Source organism: Marmota marmota, unplaced genomic scaffold, assembly GCF_001458135.2.
Source record: "Marmota marmota marmota unplaced genomic scaffold, marMar, whole genome shotgun sequence".
Classification (NCBI taxonomy): domain Eukaryota; kingdom Metazoa; phylum Chordata; class Mammalia; order Rodentia; family Sciuridae; genus Marmota; species Marmota marmota.
Window position 1 is genome coordinate 2,206,673 of NW_026000139.1, and position 21,733 is coordinate 2,228,405.

At 35.8% G+C, this 21,733-nt stretch overlaps 1 protein-coding gene across 4 annotated transcripts in view; it reads left to right on the top strand.

The window, feature by feature from the left end:
- The window catches only part of Taok3 (TAO kinase 3), a 179,769-nt gene that overhangs the window by 94,987 nt on the left and 63,049 nt on the right, over positions 1-21,733 (top strand). For all 4 annotated transcript variants that reach the window (XM_048785725.1, XM_015505188.2, XM_048785727.1 and 1 more), the window contains 7 exons: positions 1,402-1,608; positions 7,175-7,246; positions 7,911-8,012; positions 11,949-11,994; positions 12,886-12,982; positions 15,489-15,602; positions 17,119-17,210. In XM_048785725.1, the coding sequence (XP_048641682.1) occupies positions 1,489-1,608; positions 7,175-7,246; positions 7,911-8,012; positions 11,949-11,994; positions 12,886-12,982; positions 15,489-15,602; positions 17,119-17,210 (643 nt within the window). In that variant the 5' untranslated portion in view covers positions 1,402-1,488. The remainder of the gene's footprint in view (positions 1-1,401; positions 1,609-7,174; positions 7,247-7,910; positions 8,013-11,948; positions 11,995-12,885; positions 12,983-15,488; positions 15,603-17,118; positions 17,211-21,733) is intronic.

Here is a 21,733-nt window from a genome sequence, read left to right on the forward strand (position 1 = left end):
GGCTGGCGGGTCTGGACTTCTGCGCTGCGTGGCGGAGATTCACTCGTCTAGCGCAAACTGTCACCTCCAAAAATCCTACCAATTCCCGGCCGGTCTCTCTTTAGTGGAATTTTGCTAGGAGTTTCTCAGCAGGTCGAATCTAAGCGTATCCATGCGTCTCTCTGACCCCGTTGTTGAGGAGGTACTGAAAGCGCTGCCTCCCCACTCGCCACCATGTTGGATCTCCATTTTTTTTTTTTTTTAGTTTTAGATGGACACAGTATCTTTGTTTTGTTTTTATGTGGTGCTGAGGATGGAACCCAGTGCCTTCCACACATGAGACAAGCAGTCCACCACTGAGCCACAACCCAAGCCCAATAGTTCATCCTTTTTATGGCTAAATAATATTACATTGTATATGGAGATACCACATTTTGTTTATTCATTCACCAGTTAATGGAAATTTCAGCTGTTTCCACTTTCTGGTTATTATGAATAATGCTGGTATGAACATTTGTGTGCAACATTTTTATGTAGACATGTTTTCATTTGTCTTGGGCATATACCTAGGAGTTGAATTTCTGGTTCAAATTCTGACTCAGTGTTTTTAAGTTTTTTCTGATGACTCTGCCATGTTACTTCCCTCCTGCAATGTGGGAGAGTTCCCATTTCTCCATGCCCTCACCAATACTTATCTGACTTTTTTATTACAGCGCTCCTAGTGAGGATGACAATATGTCATCGTGGTTTTAACTTTCATTTCCCTAATAACTAATGATGGTAAACATCTTTACGTGTGTTGATAGACATGTGTGTGTTTCTTGCAGAATTGTCTATTCAGATCTTTTGCCCAATTTTTTCATTTGGGTTACTCGTCTGATTATTGTAAAACAGAGATGCTTTGTGCACGGGTGTGTGTGTGTTTTGTGTGTGTGTGTGTGTGTGTGTGTGTGTGTGTTGCTGGCATTGATCCCAGAGTCTCATGCATGCATGTTTGGAAATAAGATGCTTCTTTAGTGTGTGTGTGTGTGTGTGTGTGTGTGTGTATATATATATATATATTGTAATTGGACACAATACCTTTATTTTATTTATTTTTATGTAATGCTGAGGATCAAACTCAGGGCCTCACAGGTGCTAAGCGAGAACTCTACTATTGAGCCACAACCCCAGCCCCAAGATGCTTCTTAATATTAATTTGTATTTAGGTGCTGGGGTTGTGGCTCAGCAGTATAGCACTCACCTAGCATATGCAAGGCCCTGGGTTCAATCCTCAGTACCACATAAAAATAAATAAATAAAATAAAGGTATTGTGTCCAATTACAACTAAAAAATAAATATTTTAAAAATATTAATTTGTATTTATATTGCCACCAAAGAGTGCTAGACATCATTTAACAGCAAACCTTATTTTTCTACAGGTACTGAAGATCTTTTTTAAAAGTTGTCAATGAGAGCTACAGTCAACTGGGATATCAAAAAGCAAAGCACTTTCAGTACTGGTCATCATGCGTAAAGGGGTACCAAAGGACCCAGAGATTGCTGATCTGTTCTACAAGGATGATCCTGAAGAACTTTTTATTGGTTTGCATGAAATTGGACATGGAAGTTTTGGAGCAGTTTATTTTGTAAGTAATTTTAAAACATATCATTTAGAAAAATCAGATTTAAAAAGTTGGAATTCTACATATTCTCCACACATACAGCTATTACTTACAAAATATCCTTGATTTTTTTCAAATTAAATGATGTCTGCTGTCATTTATGGTCATCGTGGAAAAGCTAGTTCCAGAATTTGAGGCCTTCTTCAAGGCAGTGGTGGTACAAGGGAGTTGGAAGCTTGAAGTTGAGCCCTGTGTGGTTCCTCAGCATGCCATGCTCTTTCTGCCTCAGGACCTCTGCACATTCTACCCGGCTCACGCAGGAGACTTCACATTTTATCCCCATCCCCCTCCAGTCCCTGTGCATCCCACGGGTTTCAGCTTCTACAAGACAGCATTTATTCTTCTGTCCACCAAATAATCAGGGCTTTTGCTTATGATCTCCTAACTGTGTTTGTATTTCATTGAATATATCACAGTTGTAATTTTATAATGGTGTATAAGATTTTATTCATAACTGTTCCTTCTAAATAATATGCATCATGAGAACAGGGGTTATGTCTGTTTCATTCTTTGTTACACTCCCAGGAACTAATATTTTTTGAGACAAAGTAGGAATTCAATATACACTGGATGGATGGGTGGATGGGGTGGGTGGGTGAGAGAGTGGGTGGATAAAGAATCAGAAATGGGGGCTGGGGTTGTGGCTCGGTGGTAGAGCCCCTGCCTGGTATGTGTGAAGCAATGGGTTCCATCCTCAGCACTACATAAAAATAAATAAATAAAAGTATTGTGTCCAACTACAACCAGATAAATAAATAATAAAAAAGAGTCGTAAATGGATAAATGAATGAACAGACAGCTATTCAGAGAAATGGATAAAGGCTTGTTGGTGACAGTCATGTCAACATGTTAAGTTGGTATTTTAGTTGAAAAGGTACAAAGGTGTCCCCAGTTACATTCCAAGGATGTGACTGTCTCCTGATAATAAAAATGAGAAATATATCAAGAACTATGTAATGTTTTGAACAACCAACAATAAAAAATTTAAAAAAAAATGAGAAATAACTGATATGTTAGGGCAGCTCATTTGCCTGAAATTCATTAATTCATTATATAAAATATATTTCTTTAATTAGATAACCTTAGAAGTTTGCTTCATCAAAGTCATGAATGTTTCCTTCAAAGTATTAATCTATTAAAGCAAATAACAAATCAAGTACTGATTACTACCCATTTCTTTTCCAATGCTTTTGTCAAATAACTTCTTAAAAATCGAGCAGTATTTGACCATTCCTTTTTAGTGGTCCTTCTTTACGTTCTTCTGGTTGGGTGGATTATCATCAGGGGCTTATCATTCCTTCTAGATGAGAATTTATGAACTGCGTGTTCCACTCTTTCCTTTGCTCTAGCTGACTCTTCAGGCCGAGTTTTCCCTGAGCTCTTCCTCCTTCCCTGGGTCTGCACTCAGCATCACGTTCCTTCTCCTCCTTTGTCCTTCTAGATTCAGCCCCTGTTCAAGTATGTCATCAGGAACTGACTTTCCATGACTGAACAGGGTGATACTTTTCTACTTAAGACTCCCTCATTAGTCTTTGATCTTAAAATAACATTGAAGACCCAGTTAAAGTCCTATCTTCTTTATTCACGTAGATACTTTTTTAAAGGCATTTTTAATTATAAACATATCATACATAAATCAGTGTGCATAATACACGCACGTATATTTCGATATATAATTTAAGGAATAATTAAAAGGTAAGGGCTGGGGTTGTGGCTCAGCAGTAGAGCACTCGCCGAGCACGTGGGAGGTTCTGGGTTCCATCCTCAGCATCACATAAAAATAAACAAATAAAATAAAAGGTATTTGTGTCCAACAAAAACTAAAAAGAAAATATATTTCAAAAAAACAGTCAATCTCAGCCGGGCGTGGTGATGTACACTGCCGTCCAAGCAACTTGAGAGACTGAGACAAGAGGATTGAAAGTTCAAGGCCAGCCTCAGCAGCCCAGCAATTTAGCCAGACCCTGTCTCAAAATAAAAAATAAAAAGAAATGGGAGTGTAGCTCAATGGCAGATCTCCTCTGAGATCAGTCTCAAGTTCTGGGTGTGGGGTGGGAGGGGAGGTAAATCTCTGTGTAAATACCCCAGGGTTAAGAAATAGAATACCACTGCACCCCAGAAGCCCCTTGTGTCCATCTAAAACACATGTTTAACCCACTTACCTTTGTACCTCTAAACAGTGCAATTTGGTTTTGCCTAGTTTTGAACACTTTCAAAATGGAAGCATTCTGTATGTATTCATTTGTGACCTGTTTATCTCATCCAGAGATTATATTCTTTGGTCATCTTTTCCTACTTTCCTTTTGTTTACTTGATAATAAGTTCATCCTCCCTGAATCTCTCTTAACCAGAGTCACAAAGTGGTCCCAATCTGGTTTGACTCTTTTCTATTTATTTGTATGTGGTGCTGAGGACTGAACCCTGTGCCTCACACATGCTAGGGAAGCATTCTACCACTGACCCACCTCCCCAGCCCGGTATTTGACTCTTTTATTTTAAAAAGCAGCCAGACCTTTCTCAAAGTTTTAATATTTCAGAATGATAACAACAACCCAAGCCTGTTTTGAGGCTCACTAACAAGCCACTTATAATAGGGGCAAACTGAGCCTTACCTTGCAGAGGACCCAGTGACTAAGTCTGTTAACAGTAGGTACTAACTATGTGTTATGTGTTGCTAATGATAGGAGAACTTAGGAAGATGCTTGGGAGCTTTGACATGGAAATGTAATCATTAAGTCTGTATGCCTGTATTCAAGTGAACAGTCCAGGCCCATATAAACCCATAAGGCATTAAAAAACAGATTGGAAGGGAATTAATGACACTTCTTATAAAACCTACAAAAAGCCACTTTAACATTTTATCTATAGTGAACACAGAAAGAGACCCCTTAAAATGAATTTTTCCCACTTGCTGCAGTAGTATTTATGTGTTATTCATACCACTGTACTCAAGATTGGCTAGTACCTTACATGGACTACCGCAGGAGCTCACGTTGGTCTCTCTCCACCTCAACTCAGTAAACTTAAAAAAAAAATGTAAATCTGATCACTTTCCCCTGCAGGCCTGCAGGGCTCTCCCTTTTTCTTAGGCTAAGACCAAAATTCCACCATGGCCAGCCTGTAAGGTCCTTCTCTATGGTCCTGCTTTCTGCTCTTCTCATTGCTCTAGTTGGCTGATTGCATTGATTGGATCATCCATCCTGGGATTCTGCATAAGCTTTTCTCTCTGGAATGTTTTCCCAACCATTTGCAGCTTCTTGTCTCTTATATGCCCTTCCTCTTTCTTCCACACTGAGCTTAAACACTATGTCTTCAGGGAAGGCTTTCCTGACCTCCCTAAGTCATGTCCTCTAGTTTGGGATCTCAGAAGAGCACATACCTTACTTTACAGCATGTCACAACTGCAGTTTTATATTTGTTTGTTATAATTTTATTTTATTTATTTTTTATTGCCTATCCTACCAGAGGAAAGATAGGTACCCCTGGGTGTATGTACTCCCAATTATTTTTCCGGGGGGGGGGGGGGGCCTGTAATCAGGGATTGAACTCAATGACACCCGACCACTAAGCCACATCCCCAGCCCTATTTTGTATTTTGTTTCGAGAGGGTCTCACTGAGTTGCTTAGCACCTCGCTTTTGCTAAGGCTGCTGATCTTGAACTTGTGATCCTCCTGCCTCAGCCTCCCGAGCAGCTGGGATTATAGGCGTGCACCTGGCATTTACTCCCAATTCTATCCCTAGAATTTAGCCCAATACCTGACACATTGCGAATACCTAGTAAGTACTTGTTGAATGAATGAATGATGGAGAACTTGGCATGGCTAACTGGTGCTTTTCTTGGATCATAGCCATTCTAGCAAGTCTAGCAACCAATGGTTTTGTACCTAATACTACAATTCTGGTAGATTCTTTGTAGTTTGCAACTTTACACAGAATGATGCCAGCTCTTGCAGAACCAATCAGCTGACAGTATATGGTATACTTAGAAAACAGAAAGTGGTCACTTGCTAAAATATCTGTGTGTGTTTGGATTTACATAGTTAATTCGCAACTTAGCATTAGCAACAAGATAGTAAGAAACTTTAAAGAAAAACAATAAAGGGTTGAGTATGTTCATTTTTTTATTCAGTTGAACACACTGTAAATTTTGTGGGTTTCTTGGGCTCCTTTGTGAGACTCAGCATATCATCCATAATATACCTAGAGCAAATACTTAGGTCTTTTCATCTGGGCATAGTTGCCTTTCGGTTTTAGCAGATGCTCAATAAAGAGGGCAAAAAGAAAATAGCAAAAAGTCATGGCTGGGGAACAGTTAAAATATAAACACATAGTAAGAAAAGAAAATGATCATGAGTTTTCTCTACAGTTGTGAATTCCAGTCTTTTACCTATGAGCCCTGCTATAACTTTATTGGTCCACAGTAATAAGTCATGCAAAGTAGCTTATTTACATCAGGGATATGGCCCTGAAGCAGAGCCCTGTTTTTAGAAGAAAGCCCAAATTACAGAATCTTTTAATGGCTTATTTTTCTGAAAATTTTAAGAAATTTAATTTTAAATCTCTTACATAAATTGAGAGGAAAAGACTATCAGGTGAGGCTTCTATGTGTACTTTAAATGAACTTGTGTCTCTAGTATGATGAAGACAAATAGAGAGAATTATGAGACAAGACAACTTTCACAGATAGAAAAACTGCACACATAGGCATACATAAATGTGTGTATGTAATACATTCTTAACACAAATCATAAGTAATCCTTCAGGTGAAAGTCAGTCTTGGGATTAATCTTGCCTTCTGGTACACTGTTAAATATAGTAGTCACTAGGCACATGTAGCTATTTAAATTTAAGTTAATTAAAATTAAATAAAATTTAAAATTGATTTCTTCAATTACACTAGACACATTTTTTTAAATTTTTTTTTTTTTTTTTTAGTTGTCAGTGGACCTTTATTTTATTTATTTGTATACAGGGCTGAGAATCGATCCCAGTGCCTCACGTGTTCTAGGCAAGCACTCTACCACTGAGCCCCAGCCCTTGATATGCATTCTTCCATAATTATTTTCTACATGTAACACTACTGACACTCTTAGTATTTTGCAAAAATAGGATTATAGTGTACATTTATTTTTTTTGTCATGACAATTTTTACATCTTTCCATATTAACACATCCTTATTCTTCAATGATTGTTTCATTATGTAACCACACTGTGTTTATTGAACTGGTTCTCCATTGATGGATATTCTGCAAAGTGAAGCCAATATAGACATTTTGGAAAATAGCCTTATTGTTTACTTGTTTCTGTGTGTGTGTGTGTGTGTGTGTGTGTGTGTGTGTGTGTGTGTGTAAAGAGAAGCTGTTCCTTAAAGTTGGGGTGGAAACATCTGTCTGGCCTATCAAATGTTGGAGCATCTTGGAATGGTGATACTTAAGTGTGAGCATAATATTTTGAAAGTCTCAAGTCAAAGAGTTAAACCAACTGAAACGCAGTTATTTCTTTTTATTTTCCTCTCCCCTGTTAACACAGGCCACAAATGCTCATACCAACGAGGTGGTGGCGGTTAAGAAAATGTCCTATAGTGGGAAACAGACACATGAGGTAAGATGAGACAGTTGAATGCCTACACATACTTATAGGAAATAAGTATGAAGTTAACAAAATGATAAGTTCTGGTGTTCTGTGCACAGTAGGGTTACTATAGTTCACAAGGTTGTAGTGTGTATTTCAAAATAACTAGAAAAAAAGATTCTGGATGTTTTCATCATTAAGAGATGATAAATGTTTGAGATGATGGGTATGCTAGATATCGTGATTGGACAATTACATTTTGTATATATATATCAAAACATAACACTGTATTCCATAAATGCATGCAATGATTATATGTCAAATATTTGAAAAAATAAGGCTTACAGAAAAGAAAAGTAAATAAAATTCTCTAAACATTTACCTCCATTCTTTTTCCCCTCTCCTGCTTATGGAGTAAATAATAAAAGTTTCTAATATTCCAGATCAATCAACTATTATCAGAAATAGAACACAGGTGTGTGTAATGGCTTCATTATAATGTCCTCAACAATAGATTTATATTTACACATACTCAAACTGGAGGAATAACACAAGCTTAAATAGCTTCTTTGTTTGTTTAACATTTACCTTATATCCATTTCAAATAATAAAAATAATATTATATATGTATACTTGATAATAAAATACTATTTTCAGCTTCCAAATCAAAATATTTCTTTTCTGACTTCAATAGAAATGGCAAGATATTCTTAAAGAAGTTAAATTTTTACGACAATTGAAGCATCCTAATACCATTGAGTACAAAGGTTGTTATTTGAAAGAGCACACTGCTTGGGTAAGCCAGTCTCTGTTATCTTCCTTTTTTCTGTTAAATTTTCTCTATTATTTATTTGAACTGTACAATTCTCATTCCCATCTCTGTCCCTTAGACTTTTGTTAACACTTTAGAGTGTGTCATGGTATAACTCTCGTGAGATTAAATATGATCACCAGCCTTTTAGAAGTTTCATTCTGTACACTCCACAGAGAGATGGGGAAAGTGGACCTCATCTTATAAAGAGGGATTTGTAAAGACAAAAATGCAAGGGCTTGCACTCTCATCCTGAACCTTCATCACTGCCATTTCTCATCCCCTACCCCACCTCACCGCAGAACTGGAACTGTGTTTGCCATTGCCGTGACTGAAATGTTTCCTGAACAGAACCTACCATCTGATTAAAGCGAAACTGTCTCTTGTTCCACTCCATCCTCGTGTGTCTTGATATGACTGTATTTCTGTTTTTAAGGCACATTAGGCACCATTTAGAACATGAAAATGCTAAATGTGCTACTTTGTCAGATGGCACATTCTCCCTCAAAGTCCAATTTAACTGTCATTTATTGAGTGCTTACCATGTACTGAGTTCTTTCCTGTACATGGTTGCTAATTAAGGATTGGAAACTTGGTGCCCAAGCAGTATACTAAAACATTTCTGTTCAAGCAATCTGTAAGATATCTAGGGCTATCATTCCCATGCTGAGCAGAAGAAATTAACCAAAGGAGCGTCTTCTTATCTGGAAATCAGTTTTTCTCTGGCAACCTCAGCAGACTTGAAGGAGTCTAGAAACAGATTTAAATCAGGTGGAATAAATGTTACAAAATCCAAGTTTGAAATCTTCAGAAAAAATCCTCTAAGCTCTCATTCAAAACCTGTTTACTTTTAGATTATATAGAGTGCTAATAAGTTTGGTTACCTGATTTCTGTCTACAACTGATTGAATGAGCTAATTAAAAGGTGCTTTTAGGGCCAGGTATAGTGGCTCACGTCTGTAATCCTGGAGACTTGGGAGGGTGAGACAGGAGGCAAAATCAAGGCCAGCCTGGGTAGCTTAGCAAGACCCTATCTCAAAATAAAAAAAAAAAAAAAGGCCTGGGATGTGGGAAGGCCTTCAGTTCAATCCCCAGTAATCAAATAATAATAATAATAAATTTTACAAAAAGTCCTCTTAGGAACTGAGCTGCTAGAAACATACATACAAACAGACATAAAAATAATTTGCCCATAAAGAAGAAGTCAGGGAAGCTAGAAAGTAGCCCTAATAACGTAAGGCTGAGCAGCTACAGCTGCCTCCTATAAGGAGCGCACATCCATGTCCCGTGCCCCTGTGTTACGGAATAACAGGGAAGCAAATATTTGTGAAAAAGGCTCAGGTTTTTAAAATAGAATTTAAAAAATATAAACACTAAACCTATTTATTCATTCCATTCAGTTTTAAAGTTGTATAGATTGTACTTGACATACAATGGTTTGACTTCAGACTTTTTGACTTTACAATAGCGCAAAACCAATACACAGTCAGTAGAAACTGCACTCTGAATTTTGAATTTTTATCTTTTCCCAGGGTAAGTAATATGCAATATAATCCTTTTTAATGATGCAGGGCAATGGCAGCAAGCTGCATCTCCTGTCAGCCTCATGATCACAGGGCAAACAACCAGTACTGTGTAGTATAGTAGTCTCCTCTGATCCATGGGGAATATGTTTCAAAACCCCCAGTAGAGCCTGAAACCACAGATGGTATTGCGGTGTTTCCTGTCTCTCTGAATTGAAGGAATCTGGAAAGAGATTTCGATCAGGCAGAGTAAATGTTTAATTTATAAATTAGTTTGAATTCATAAGCTAGGCACAATAAGAGATTAACAACAATAACTAATAAATAAAGCAATTGCAAAAGTATATGCAGCAGGACATAGTAGCTCACGCCTGTAATCTCAGCAGCTCTGGAGGCTGAGACAGGAGGATCACCAGTTCAAAGCCAGCCTCAGCAAAATCGAAGTGCTAAGCAACTCAGTGAGACCCTGTCTCTAAATAAAATACAAAATAGGACTGGGATATGGCTCAGTGGTCGAGTACCCTGAGTTCAGTCCCCAGTACCAAAAAAAAAAAAAAAAGTATATTGCTATAAAATTGCCAGCATCGCTACTTATACTTTAGGATTCATTATTAAGTAAAATAGAATTAATTGGAGGAAAAAGAGAATTACTTGAATACAAGCACTGTGATATTGTGATAGTTGATCTGATAAGCAAGATGGCTACTAAGTGACTAATGATTGGGTAGTATGCACAGTATGATACTCTGACCAAAGGGATGATTTACTTCCAGAGAGAGCCATACAATGAGATATTTCATCATGTATTCAGAATGATGCACAATTTTAAACTGATAAATTGTTTAATTTTAGAATTTTCCATTTAGTATTTTTGGAACATAGTTGACTGTGGGTAACTGGAACAGCAGGAATCAAATTTGTGGATAAAGGGAGACTACAGTACTGTATTGCTAAGCTATAGTGTTCAGTAAATGGGTGTATTAAATGCATTTTTGACTTATGATATTTTCAACTTATATTGGGCTTATCAGGACATGACCCTCTTGTAAGTCAAGGAGTACTAGTATTCCTTTTTTGCATATTCAATTTAAGGAAGTTGTGTATGCCCATCCAGTTATTCAGTTTAAAAAAAAACTAGAAAATTATGTGGTACAATTTTTTAAAAAATTTCCAACAAAGATGGCTAAAGGGAAAAAAATAGACACATAGAAGGATAATGTTCATTATAATATTATGTGGAATCTTTCATTTCTCAATAAGAAATAAAACAAATGTTTCTGAATCTAGTATGTCAAGCAGAAAACCACAATCAAGTTTCTAAACTTCTTGTAAAATTCTAAATTATCACAGTAATGCAAGTTAGATCATATATAAATATGTTTTCACATTACTTTGTTTAAAAATGAAAAGAACCAGAAGTTGATATTGGTTATATCTAGTTGATGATAGGAAATTTATATTTCATAATGAGCTTGTGCTGGTTTTTAAAATAACAAAATGTTAATTAGTAGGAGTGTGTATGCTTGCACGTATATGTGTGGAGATGGTCCCTGAGCATTCATAGTTTTGACCTTGGCTACAGATCAGCAATCTAGGACACCTAAAATATCTAAAAGAATAAAACAATGTTTCTTCATTTTTGAGTTAAAAAACTCTCCCAAGATTGTCAAGAAATATCAGAAGTATTTTAATAGAAATGTCTCCAGATACAAATTAAGATATCCCATATCTCTCTGGGATTCCAGATAATGACACAGCAGGCTACATCTCTCCCCCACCCCCAGGTGCTGGGGATCAAACCCAGGGCCTCACACATGCCAGGCAAGCACTCCACCCGTGAGCTCCACCCAAGATCTGTTTCTCATTTAGAACTTCTTAAAACATGAAAATAAGGAGTCCCTACTTACTGGTTTGGGGAGGTTGTTTGGTTTGTTTTGGTGCTGAGCATTGAATCCAGGTCCTTGCATATGGTTTATTTTAGCTACTATTTCTCAATATAAATTTTACTGGCTCATGTATTTTTTATACTCTCTAAGTTACAAATTTTAATTTATAATGCAACGTAACCACTTTGAATTCTTTTAAAAATAAGGTGATGTGGAAATTGTAAGTAAAATAAATTGGCAATCTCAGCTTCACCATTGACAAGGAATATTTCCATATCCAGCCCCCTCTATTAGGCAAATGCAAGTTAAGTAGTAACAAAAACTGAGATGTTGAAAACAGTGAAAATCAATTCATGTCAGACAACCAAAATAATACAGGTTCAGGTGAGTCAGAATATTTATTCTCCTAATATTCTGAGTTCCTTGGTCGGTTGGTTGGTTGGTTGGTTTCAGAAATTACTCATTAACCCTTATTGTTCTGACTGTTTTTTTTTTTTTTAAATCTATTACAGTTGGTGATGGAATATTGCTTAGGCTCAGCATCTGATTTGTTAGAAGGTGAGAATAAAAGCACTAGACCCTCCTCTGTTTCACCTCGGGCAGAATGTTATCTACCCCTACATTTGAGTGCAGTTTGTGTAATCTGATTAGAGAGTGACTTGGACCAAAGAGTTGTGTGGATAAGCTATGCAAACTTCATCTCTGCAGCATCACTGAAGGTGTCTGAGGGAGGATAGCAGCTTCCCTACTGTTTCTTTCAGGGCCCATCCAGGGAAGGTACCACTTAACGTGATGCGGTATATGTAGCTGGAAACATCAAATTTCTCTCTATGTATCAAATTCTATTTATGTTTAACCCTTTCCAATATTGTGTTTGACCCAATTCTCCTCTAGAAATGCTATTATAACCAGAGGCTGTGTTAAAAATATACATTAAAAAATGTCTTATATCATCCTTTATCTCTGAATAGAAATTGCTTATTAACTGCTTTCACAAATAATGAAAATCTGTAGTTGGAGGGAGTAATTATAGATGGCTTTGTGGCAGAGGAGAATAATATGACCTGGAACATTCCAGGCATTTAAAGTGTCAGAAGGGACTGATAAATTTGAGCCTGGGCAGTTGGAATCAGTGTGGCATTGACTTGCCACTGACAAGTTAATTAACAACACGTCACTTAATGAATATCAGGCTTTGTTTGTTTTATTTGGTTTTGAAGGGGTTTTTTTGTTTGTTTTGTTTTGTTTTTATATACTTAGTTTTCCTGTTACCTGATCATTCATGGCTTTCCTTTAGAAAATATATACATCGTCTATATTTAGGTAAATGCGTTCCCAAATTGTCATTTGGGAAAGTAGATAATTCAGTCTGATACAGCTGTGTAAGATGATGAAAAGAGCGGTAAGACTGGTCATTACTCCTGACCTTTTTTTTCCCTCCTTCCTCAGTTCATAAGAAACCACTTCAGGAAGTAGAGATCGCTGCCATTACTCACGGTGCCTTACAGGGACTAGCCTACCTACATTCTCATGCATTGATTCATAGGTAAGATTAGAGAACATTTCCGTTTTCATTTCAGTTACAGGGTTCTCTGTCTGTTCCAGGAACCTTGAAAATTAGTGCATTCTCCAATTTTTAGGGTGGCTAAGGATTTATAGGAAGCAAAGAATTTGCTGCTTTTCTGGATAAAGGAGGAAGATTGCCAGAATTTAGCTCCTACCACCTGATCTCTCCGGTATAGCCACACTTCTGTCACCTCTGCTCTGTAGGGAGCTGTCCTCCAGGCTGAGTGTTACAGGGAAATTTGATGAAGAACCCAGTGACCTTTGGATACTGTGTCAAGAAGAAAAGAAAATTAACCTTCCTGGCATATATTTATTTCTTAGCTGAGTTCCTTCTTTCTGCCTTTCCTATTGTAAATGGCAAATTACTCGTACATAAATAGATATTAAAATATTTTTCATTTCTATAGTCCATATAGATATGAACTCCAAAAAGTATAATCTTTATTTCAATGGAGGCAGAGATGGGGGCTCAGAAAGATTTCAATAACATTTAGATAATAAAATAAGGACTGAAATTCAAATTTCTTAACTCCTAATGCAATCATCCAGGGCTTCTATTTTATATTCCCTTTCTTTCTTCTTCTTCTTTTCTTTCTCCCCCTGTGCTAGGGATTGAACAGAAACCTCATGCATGCTAAGCAAGTGTTCTACACTCACCTATACCCAGCCCCTATCTTATATTTTCTGCACCATAACCCTACTCTTCTCTCTACTAACCGCTCCTAAAGAGTGATGTTGTTCCCAAACTTTCCTTCCTTCAGTAAAGAGCTTCTGGCAGTTACTTTACTGAATAGTGGAAGTAGTGGAACAGTCAGTAGATATAAAGGATCTGACTTGGCTCACAGACAAAAGGAAACACTTGGCATTTACTAGGAAGAAGTGAAACTATTAGGTCATAGTTCCCCCTTTTGCTTCTGTTTCAGTCCCCCTACGGGAGCCATCATCAGTTACTAGCTGGTTTATTTATAAAGATGAAGTATCATGGGCTCAGGGTGTAGCTCAGTGGCAGATAACTTCCCTAGCATGTGTGAGGACTGGGTTCCATCCCAGCCCTATGGAAGGAAGGAAGGAAGGAAGGAAGGAATGAATGAATGAATGAATAAATAAATAAATAAATAAGAAGAATTAATCTAATCGTGGCTGATAAATATTGATTAAGTACATTTACCATGATATCTACGGAGTTGACAACTTTTCTTTCAAATGTATTTCTTTGGTACTAAGATGTTATTACTGAATGTTGACGTACTTATAACAATTTTGCTGCTTTTATTGAAATCTAAAGTTCAGCTTTTTGGGTGTCATTATTACCTTAAATCTGCACATTGTTTTACTGTTTTATTCTGTATAATACATTATCTTCTTTAGTTTGTAAAAGAAGTTGAAAAGACAAAACAATTGAAAAATGTGCTTTAAATTTTTAAATGAAGACCATATCTCAGATTTTTGTTACTAAAGAGAAATAAATGATGCTTTTTTTTTTTAATTCTCTTTGCCAATGCCTAAAGTCATCATGAGGAAGGTAACTGAATTAACAAGGAAAGTTTTTATAAAAGTTGTTTTGGAAGCATTCAAACCTGATCATTTTCAACTTGACATAAGTTCCTCATTTTCTGTTTTATCTTTCCATGGCCCATCAACATACAACTCTTAGTTGCTAGTACCCATTACACCTCATGTCTTTAAAAAAAAAAAAAAAAAAGAATGAGTACATCCACATCTTCTCATTCTAAATTATCATACTGATGAATTAATTTTTAAATCATATTTTTAAAACATTTTGCTGCATAAAACATCTGATATCCTTAGTAATGACCACTTGAGACTCATTGTAGTAATACAAGAGAAATGCAATTTCCTAACCCCTAATCCTTGTTTGTTTTGATCTTTCAGGGTCTTCTTTTTACTGTATGGTGTTACTTTAAAATAACACCTTCTATATAACATGTACCCTCAAATGCCTTAGAGTGGCAGTTACACTTAAAAGCAAAGAGAAAGGGTCACAGGCAAGAAAGAAAAGGTATGTGTGTAGTTGAGGACTATTGGTCAGGTAGTCAACACAGAGTCATCACAGTTTTATTTAGGTTCCAAAAATGTCATGGAACTTGGGAGAGAGAAAAAAAAGGCAATTCCACATTTCACCAATCTTCCCAGCACAGGGAATACTGCCGGTTACAGGATTTAGCATTTAAGAATATGCCTTTATAAGTACAGCACCTGGTGAGATTTCCTTGTCTGCCACCTCTGCCTTTTTCCTCACTGTGCCCCCTCCCTCTGAAGAAATCCTCACCTTTAAGTAATGACTATAACCTGCCCATAAGTACACCCAGGAATCTGGGCCCCTAGAACATGTGGTTCTTCCTAAATCCCTTTCTAAGTTTTTTTTTTTTTTAACAAAGTTTTTGCCTTATTAATTGCATGTTCTGACCTATTCCATAATCGAAATTGAAAAGTAATTTTCTAACCCTATTATTTTTTTCCTATAGGGATATTAAAGCAGGAAATATTCTCCTAACAGAGCCAGGTCAGGTGAAATTAGCTGATTTTGGATCAGCCTCAATAGCTTCTCCTGCCAACTCCTTCGTGGGCACACCTTACTGGTATGTAAGTTAGCAAATATGACATTGTTTTCCCTGGCATTGGTTTGGAGGTTGTTTGTTTTTATTTTTGAGATAGGGTCTCCCTCAGTTGCCAAGCCTGATGTTTAACTTGTAATTCTCCTGCCTCAGCCTCCCAAATAGCTGGGATGACAGGTGCCAGCAGGCCTAGTAATGGTATCATTTTGTTTTGTTTTTTGACAGTGTCTTAGCAGTGTACCCCAAAGGGAAATTTTGTTTGAAAAGATTAGAATTACTCAGTAGCAGAAAGAAAGAAAGAAACAAACAAACAAACTCACTCTCTCAGTATAAAAATCATTTTAAATTGTTCCAATGTGGCTGATGTCACTGTGTGTAAACTGAGCCAGACTATCAACACATCCACCAAGCTCAGGTTTTCTATTTCATTTGAGGTTTATTTGAACTTTTCTCTTGAACTAGTTTTCAGGTAAGGACAAGAGGACTTCTTTAGGCTTATCTGGCTAACAGCAAGCGTAAGTGATACTTTCTGATGAAAGAAATCTCAGTTCTGGTCTTTGTTGAGTTCTCTGATGCTTCACCTAGTATGGCATTCCCACTCCAAGTTTTTCATCCTATTCCCTTTTAGATTCCTTTATTTTCTTTCATAGACACATTGGAATTTCATTATATTTTGCAGAATGACTTATATCCCTGCAAAATTACTTACCTACTAAAAAAATCAGTTGCCATTTAGATTTTTCCCCTCATAATCAGATAGCATTTACTAAGCAAATGTTTATACATAGTAATAGAACACAGTACTGCTCAAAGCAAACCCAACCTGATATAACCCCTGCCCTGCTAATGAAAATGTATTAAGGACAAGCCTGTGAGGTGACATCCATTACCATAACCTATTTGTTTTATAAGTTGTAGTATCTTTGGAATAGCTGATGACTTTGCTTTATATTGTCCCACAAGATATTTTTTGTGTTGTTTAAAGTAATTTATTTATTTCCTGGGCATAGAGGCACAGGCCTGTGATCCCAGCAACTTGGGAACCTGAGGCAGGAGAATTGTAAGTTCAAGGGCAGCCTGGGCAATTTAATGAGACCCCATCTTAAAACAAAAAATAAAAAGGGCTGAAGATGTAGCTCAGTGACATAGTACTCCTGGGTTCAATCCCTTGTACCAAGAATAAATAAATATTTTTTAAAATTTCATATGTATTAATCCTTTATGAATCTCTATGAGATAACTACTAGAATTCTTTCCATTTTGTAGATAAATTAACTGATGTACAGATAGGTTAGATAACTTACCCAAGATCTGATAGTGAAGCACAGAATCAGGATATATTGAATACAATGTCATTTCATGTAGATCATTAAATATGCTGATATTTTGAATAGTGTTCTTTCAAAACAATTTATTGAAGGAAATCTAGCAGATAAAAAATGTTGAATATCCTTAAGAACTGCTATTTCATTGACTCACTTTATAAAAAAGAAATGTTTTTTAAAACTTACAACTTAAGTTTTGCACATTTTGTTGCCAGGATGGCTCCAGAAGTGATCTTAGCTATGGATGAAGGACAGTACGACGGGAAAGTCGATGTTTGGTCACTCGGTATCACCTGTATTGAATTGGGTGAGTGAAGAGGGTTGTTTTGGTTGTATTTTTGAGACTCACTCCTTATGATTGTCAGTTAACTCATCCACCTTTTATTTGTTTCATTTTGTTTTTTGTTTTTGTGGTTCTGGGCATTGAACTCAGGATCTCGTAACTACTAGGCAAGTGCTCTACCACTGAATGACTTTTACCAGCCCCTCATCCAGTTATTATTTATTATTTAACTGCTACATGTGTGCCAGGCAATGCATATTTATTATAGATATTTCTGTGCTCTTGTACAACACAGAAGATTGCTTTCTCTTAGCTGCATTTCATGTTACTATTTTAATTAAAAGAATTTGAACAGACATAGGTGTTCACAAAAATGGAAATATAAGACAGTGTGTACTAATATTTGAAAAACATTCATTCTCCATACTATGAGTAACATGTGTCCTGTCTTCACAGTAGTATTCATTACTTTAATTTATACTTCAACTTGAAGAAGGAAATCCAAAAAAGTGATAGAAGGCTTCTGAGCCTGTACTCCAAAACTGTATATGACCCGCATAGAGAACAAACTTGGAGAAAACTTCATATTAGAAGATATATCAACCATAAAATTGTTCCCCAAAATATTGTTTGTAAAATTATCTAAAATCCCATGGAATCTCTTCTCCAGTTGTATATTTTGAACTTCAATATATCTTGAATTACCTTTATCCAATAGTGAATTTAACAAATTTGCCAACTAGTAAATTTAGCAAACAAATCTCTTGGTGGTGGGATGGGCCTCTGATTTGTAACCCTTGCCAATTCCCCCAGTATAAATATCCCACTGTGGCACTTCCAAGCTACCAGTGTGCTGTTTACTAGGTATGAACTTGAGGAAAGGTATATACAGTTGGCCTTCCAAAGCCAGGATGAGCTGGCTCATAACCCTGACTTTATCTAGATATTTATAGATTTTAAATTAAATTTTTTTTAAGTTTAAGATCAGTTTTTGAAAAGTTCTTTTGTCTGATTTTCTAAATTTAGACTTTGATTTTTTTTTTTTTCTTTCCTGGTCTCCAAATTGATCCTGTAAGGATTTTCTGAGTTCCAGTTTGATTCTCGAATTCTGGTTTTCTTTTTCTAAAATGTTTGACCTACAAAGTACATTACCAGTGCTTCATTGACCCCTTTCAACCAAGGAACATAAGATAAGGATGTAGTTTTTTCTGTTTTTCTAACATTAAAGAGATATTAGTGGAAGAAATTCCAAGAGAAAAATTAGAACAGTCACTTAATTTATTTTAATTAAGTGATAGATTCACATAGTTTTTAAATTAAAAAAACTTCAAGTCCAACAAAATGGTGAGACCCTGTCTCAGAAGATGGAAATTTTTAAATATATATATATATATATATATAACAACATATAATAAAAGGGTATCTTCCTCTTCTATTCCTGGCTCTATCCACGTATTTCCCATCCTCCGGCTCCACCCCATCGACACTCAGAGAATCACTATCACTAATTTCTTATGTATCCTTCCAGAGTTTTTTATTAATATACAAATGAATGGGATTCTATGCTTTTTAGGGGGCATGCTGAGGATTGAACCATGACCCCTCAGCTATATCCCCGTCCCAGTATATACTGATTATATTCATTTTCACACCCAAGTTGACATATACATGTGGTTCCATGCTTTGATTTTTTAATTAATAATATCTTGAGGATTTAAAAAATATTACTTAGTGATCTTTTCCATTGTCTTGATGGCATTGTTTTATTCCAGTGTATGGATACATAATAATTTATTTAATTGGTTCCATACTAATAGATATTGAGGTTATAGATATCTTTTTTGAATTCTAATATTTTACTAGTCTTTTTCATTGCAAAGGATATTATTAAGATTTATTCATACTGATTTTGAGTGGCTCTCATCAGAAATACTTCCATATTTTAAAAAGACTTAGGATGGACTTCCAGTAACACTCTGCAGAACTTGACTGAATAATGGTAAAACTCTTACAGCCCAAACTAGCCAAAGCAATTGTGAACAAATAGAATTCAGGAAGAAGAATCACTGTACCAGAATCCATACCATAATAACTAAATTAGTAAAGTGTTGATCCAGGTAAAGACTAGTATCCAATAGAATAGGGGGGGAAAAATCTAGAAACAGACTCATATGAGTCAGATTTTAGTATAAGACAGAAAAATCTTTGTAGATCAATGGAGAAAGGGTGGCTCATTTGTTAAACAATACTGATAGATTTTGTTAATTATATGATAAGGACTAAAATTAGATTCCTAGCTATACCATACATTAAAATAAATTCCAGATTTGTTAAATATCCAAAAATAAAAAGTAAAACTTTAAAAGATTTAAGAGAATACCCCTCATGTCTCAGTTTTGAGATCTCTCAAATAAAGATAATAATAACACCTACTTTGTGGGGTTGTTTTGGTGATGGATTAATTAATAAACATAAATAATTAATTGAACTGGTATATAGTAAGCATTTTGTAAATACATTATTACTTTCAATTGCCTTTATAAGTATAGGTAAGAATTTTTTCTAAACAATATTTTTAAAACATAATGACAAATTTTAATGACAAGTCATGGACAGAGAGAAGGTAGGTGAAATGGATCTAACCAGCAGAGTGTTGATTCAGAATTTATAAAGAACTTTTACAACTTCTTTACTAAAAAGAAAAAGACCAAACAACCAGAAGGAAAAAGAAAAAAACTGAGTACAGAATTTGATCAAACAATTCTTTGAAGAGGAAACCTAAATGAACAGTGAGCATTGGGAAATGTTCATTCTCATTAATGTTTGGGGAGATCCGAGTTAAAACTATTTTAAATCTCCCAGATTGACAAAAGGTTTTAATTCTGAGAATAATAAATTGGGAGAAGCTGCTAGGGAAACAAGACTTTTTCCTGCCATTAGTAGGAACGACACTGATAAGACCCCTCTGGAATGTCAACTGGTCAGCCACAGCTAGTAAAACTGAGGAGTGGTCTCAATGACCTAATGTTCCACTTCTCATAGTAGACACAGAGAAATATTTTGCAGGTGCATTGGAAAATGTGTACAAAGATGCAGCCCTGTTGGTAGGAGCCAGAAAAGGTGGAGATGACCTAAATTCTTATTCAAAGAAGAATGGATAGATAAATTGTGGCATACTATATCACAGTTAATAATGAACAAGATCTACATGTACCATCATGGATAGATCTAAAATCAGAGTATCTAAAGAACAGAAAATTGAGGAAGTACATATACAGTATCATGTCAATTATGGAGGTTATATAAGTGCTTTTATATGTTGTTAGGATCCTATGAATACTAATAGAGTATAGCATAGATATAAAAGATACAACTCCAGAATAGTAAGTCGGGAGAAAGGAAGGGAAGAGATATCTTTTTTTTTTTTTTTAAGAACAAAGATCTGAAACAAAACAAAAAATTATAATTTAATTGTAGGTATCTGTTATAATATTCTACAGATTTTTTATGCTTTACATATTGAGCATTTAAGCTTTTGAAAAATTAGAAATAAAAGCACATCCTTTGTAAGGGGACTATTCTCTGCATAGCAGAGAGTTAGCAGTATAGAATAAGTTTCAGAATTAGACACCCTGGGTTAGAATCTTGGCTTCACCACCGCTTAGCTGGCAGGATCGCCAGGTATGGCTGCAACATCATGCCAGCAGGTATTCACATAGTCTAGGATGTAAGTAATACCTCCCGGAGCTACGTGACATGTTGATGCTGGCTGTGGACTATTTTTTTTAACTTCTCTTACCCTCAATTTTCTCATTTGCTAAGTGGAAATAACAATACGTAGGTATTTTCAGGTTTCAAAATAAGTTAAAATAAATATTTAACATAGTGATTGGCACATACCAAATACTGAATAATAGCTAATTATACTCATGTAGATTATTATTTTTTTTTTGCAATTTAATTTTTAGGAAATACGAATGAACTGAAATTTTACTTATAATACTGAAACCAGAGCAGCAACTCCTTGGTTGATATTTTAAGAGAATGTACCAGCGAGGTTGAACCTCATAGCTAATTAGTGCTCACCCATAGTTTTCGCAAGTGTTTTTCTTACCAAAATCCTTCTGGAATGTAACATGGATTCCATCCTTCTCAACGGGACAAAAACAACAACAAATGCCCTTTTCTGATGATTCAAGATCATCACGTTAGTTTTTACACCCTATAGAGATATAGTAATGACTCATGTTTCACACATCACTTGACATTAGGCAAACAGGTAGAGATGCCAAGAAACATCTGAAGTCTTCCTCTCTTGTGACAGGCCCTGCCTAGTGCCTGTTTCCTGATTTTATCGTTGTTTAAAAATAATTGAAATATGTGTAATGACATGCTGTCGGCCTAATTTTGATTACCATTTATGAAATGACTTCCCAAATTAAAAGACAAGATGGCCTTCTCCCCAAGGGTTGTTGTCATCTACAGTTAGAAAGACTTTCACATTGAAAGGTGATAGTATCAAATTGTGGTTTTAAAAAACAAAAAAA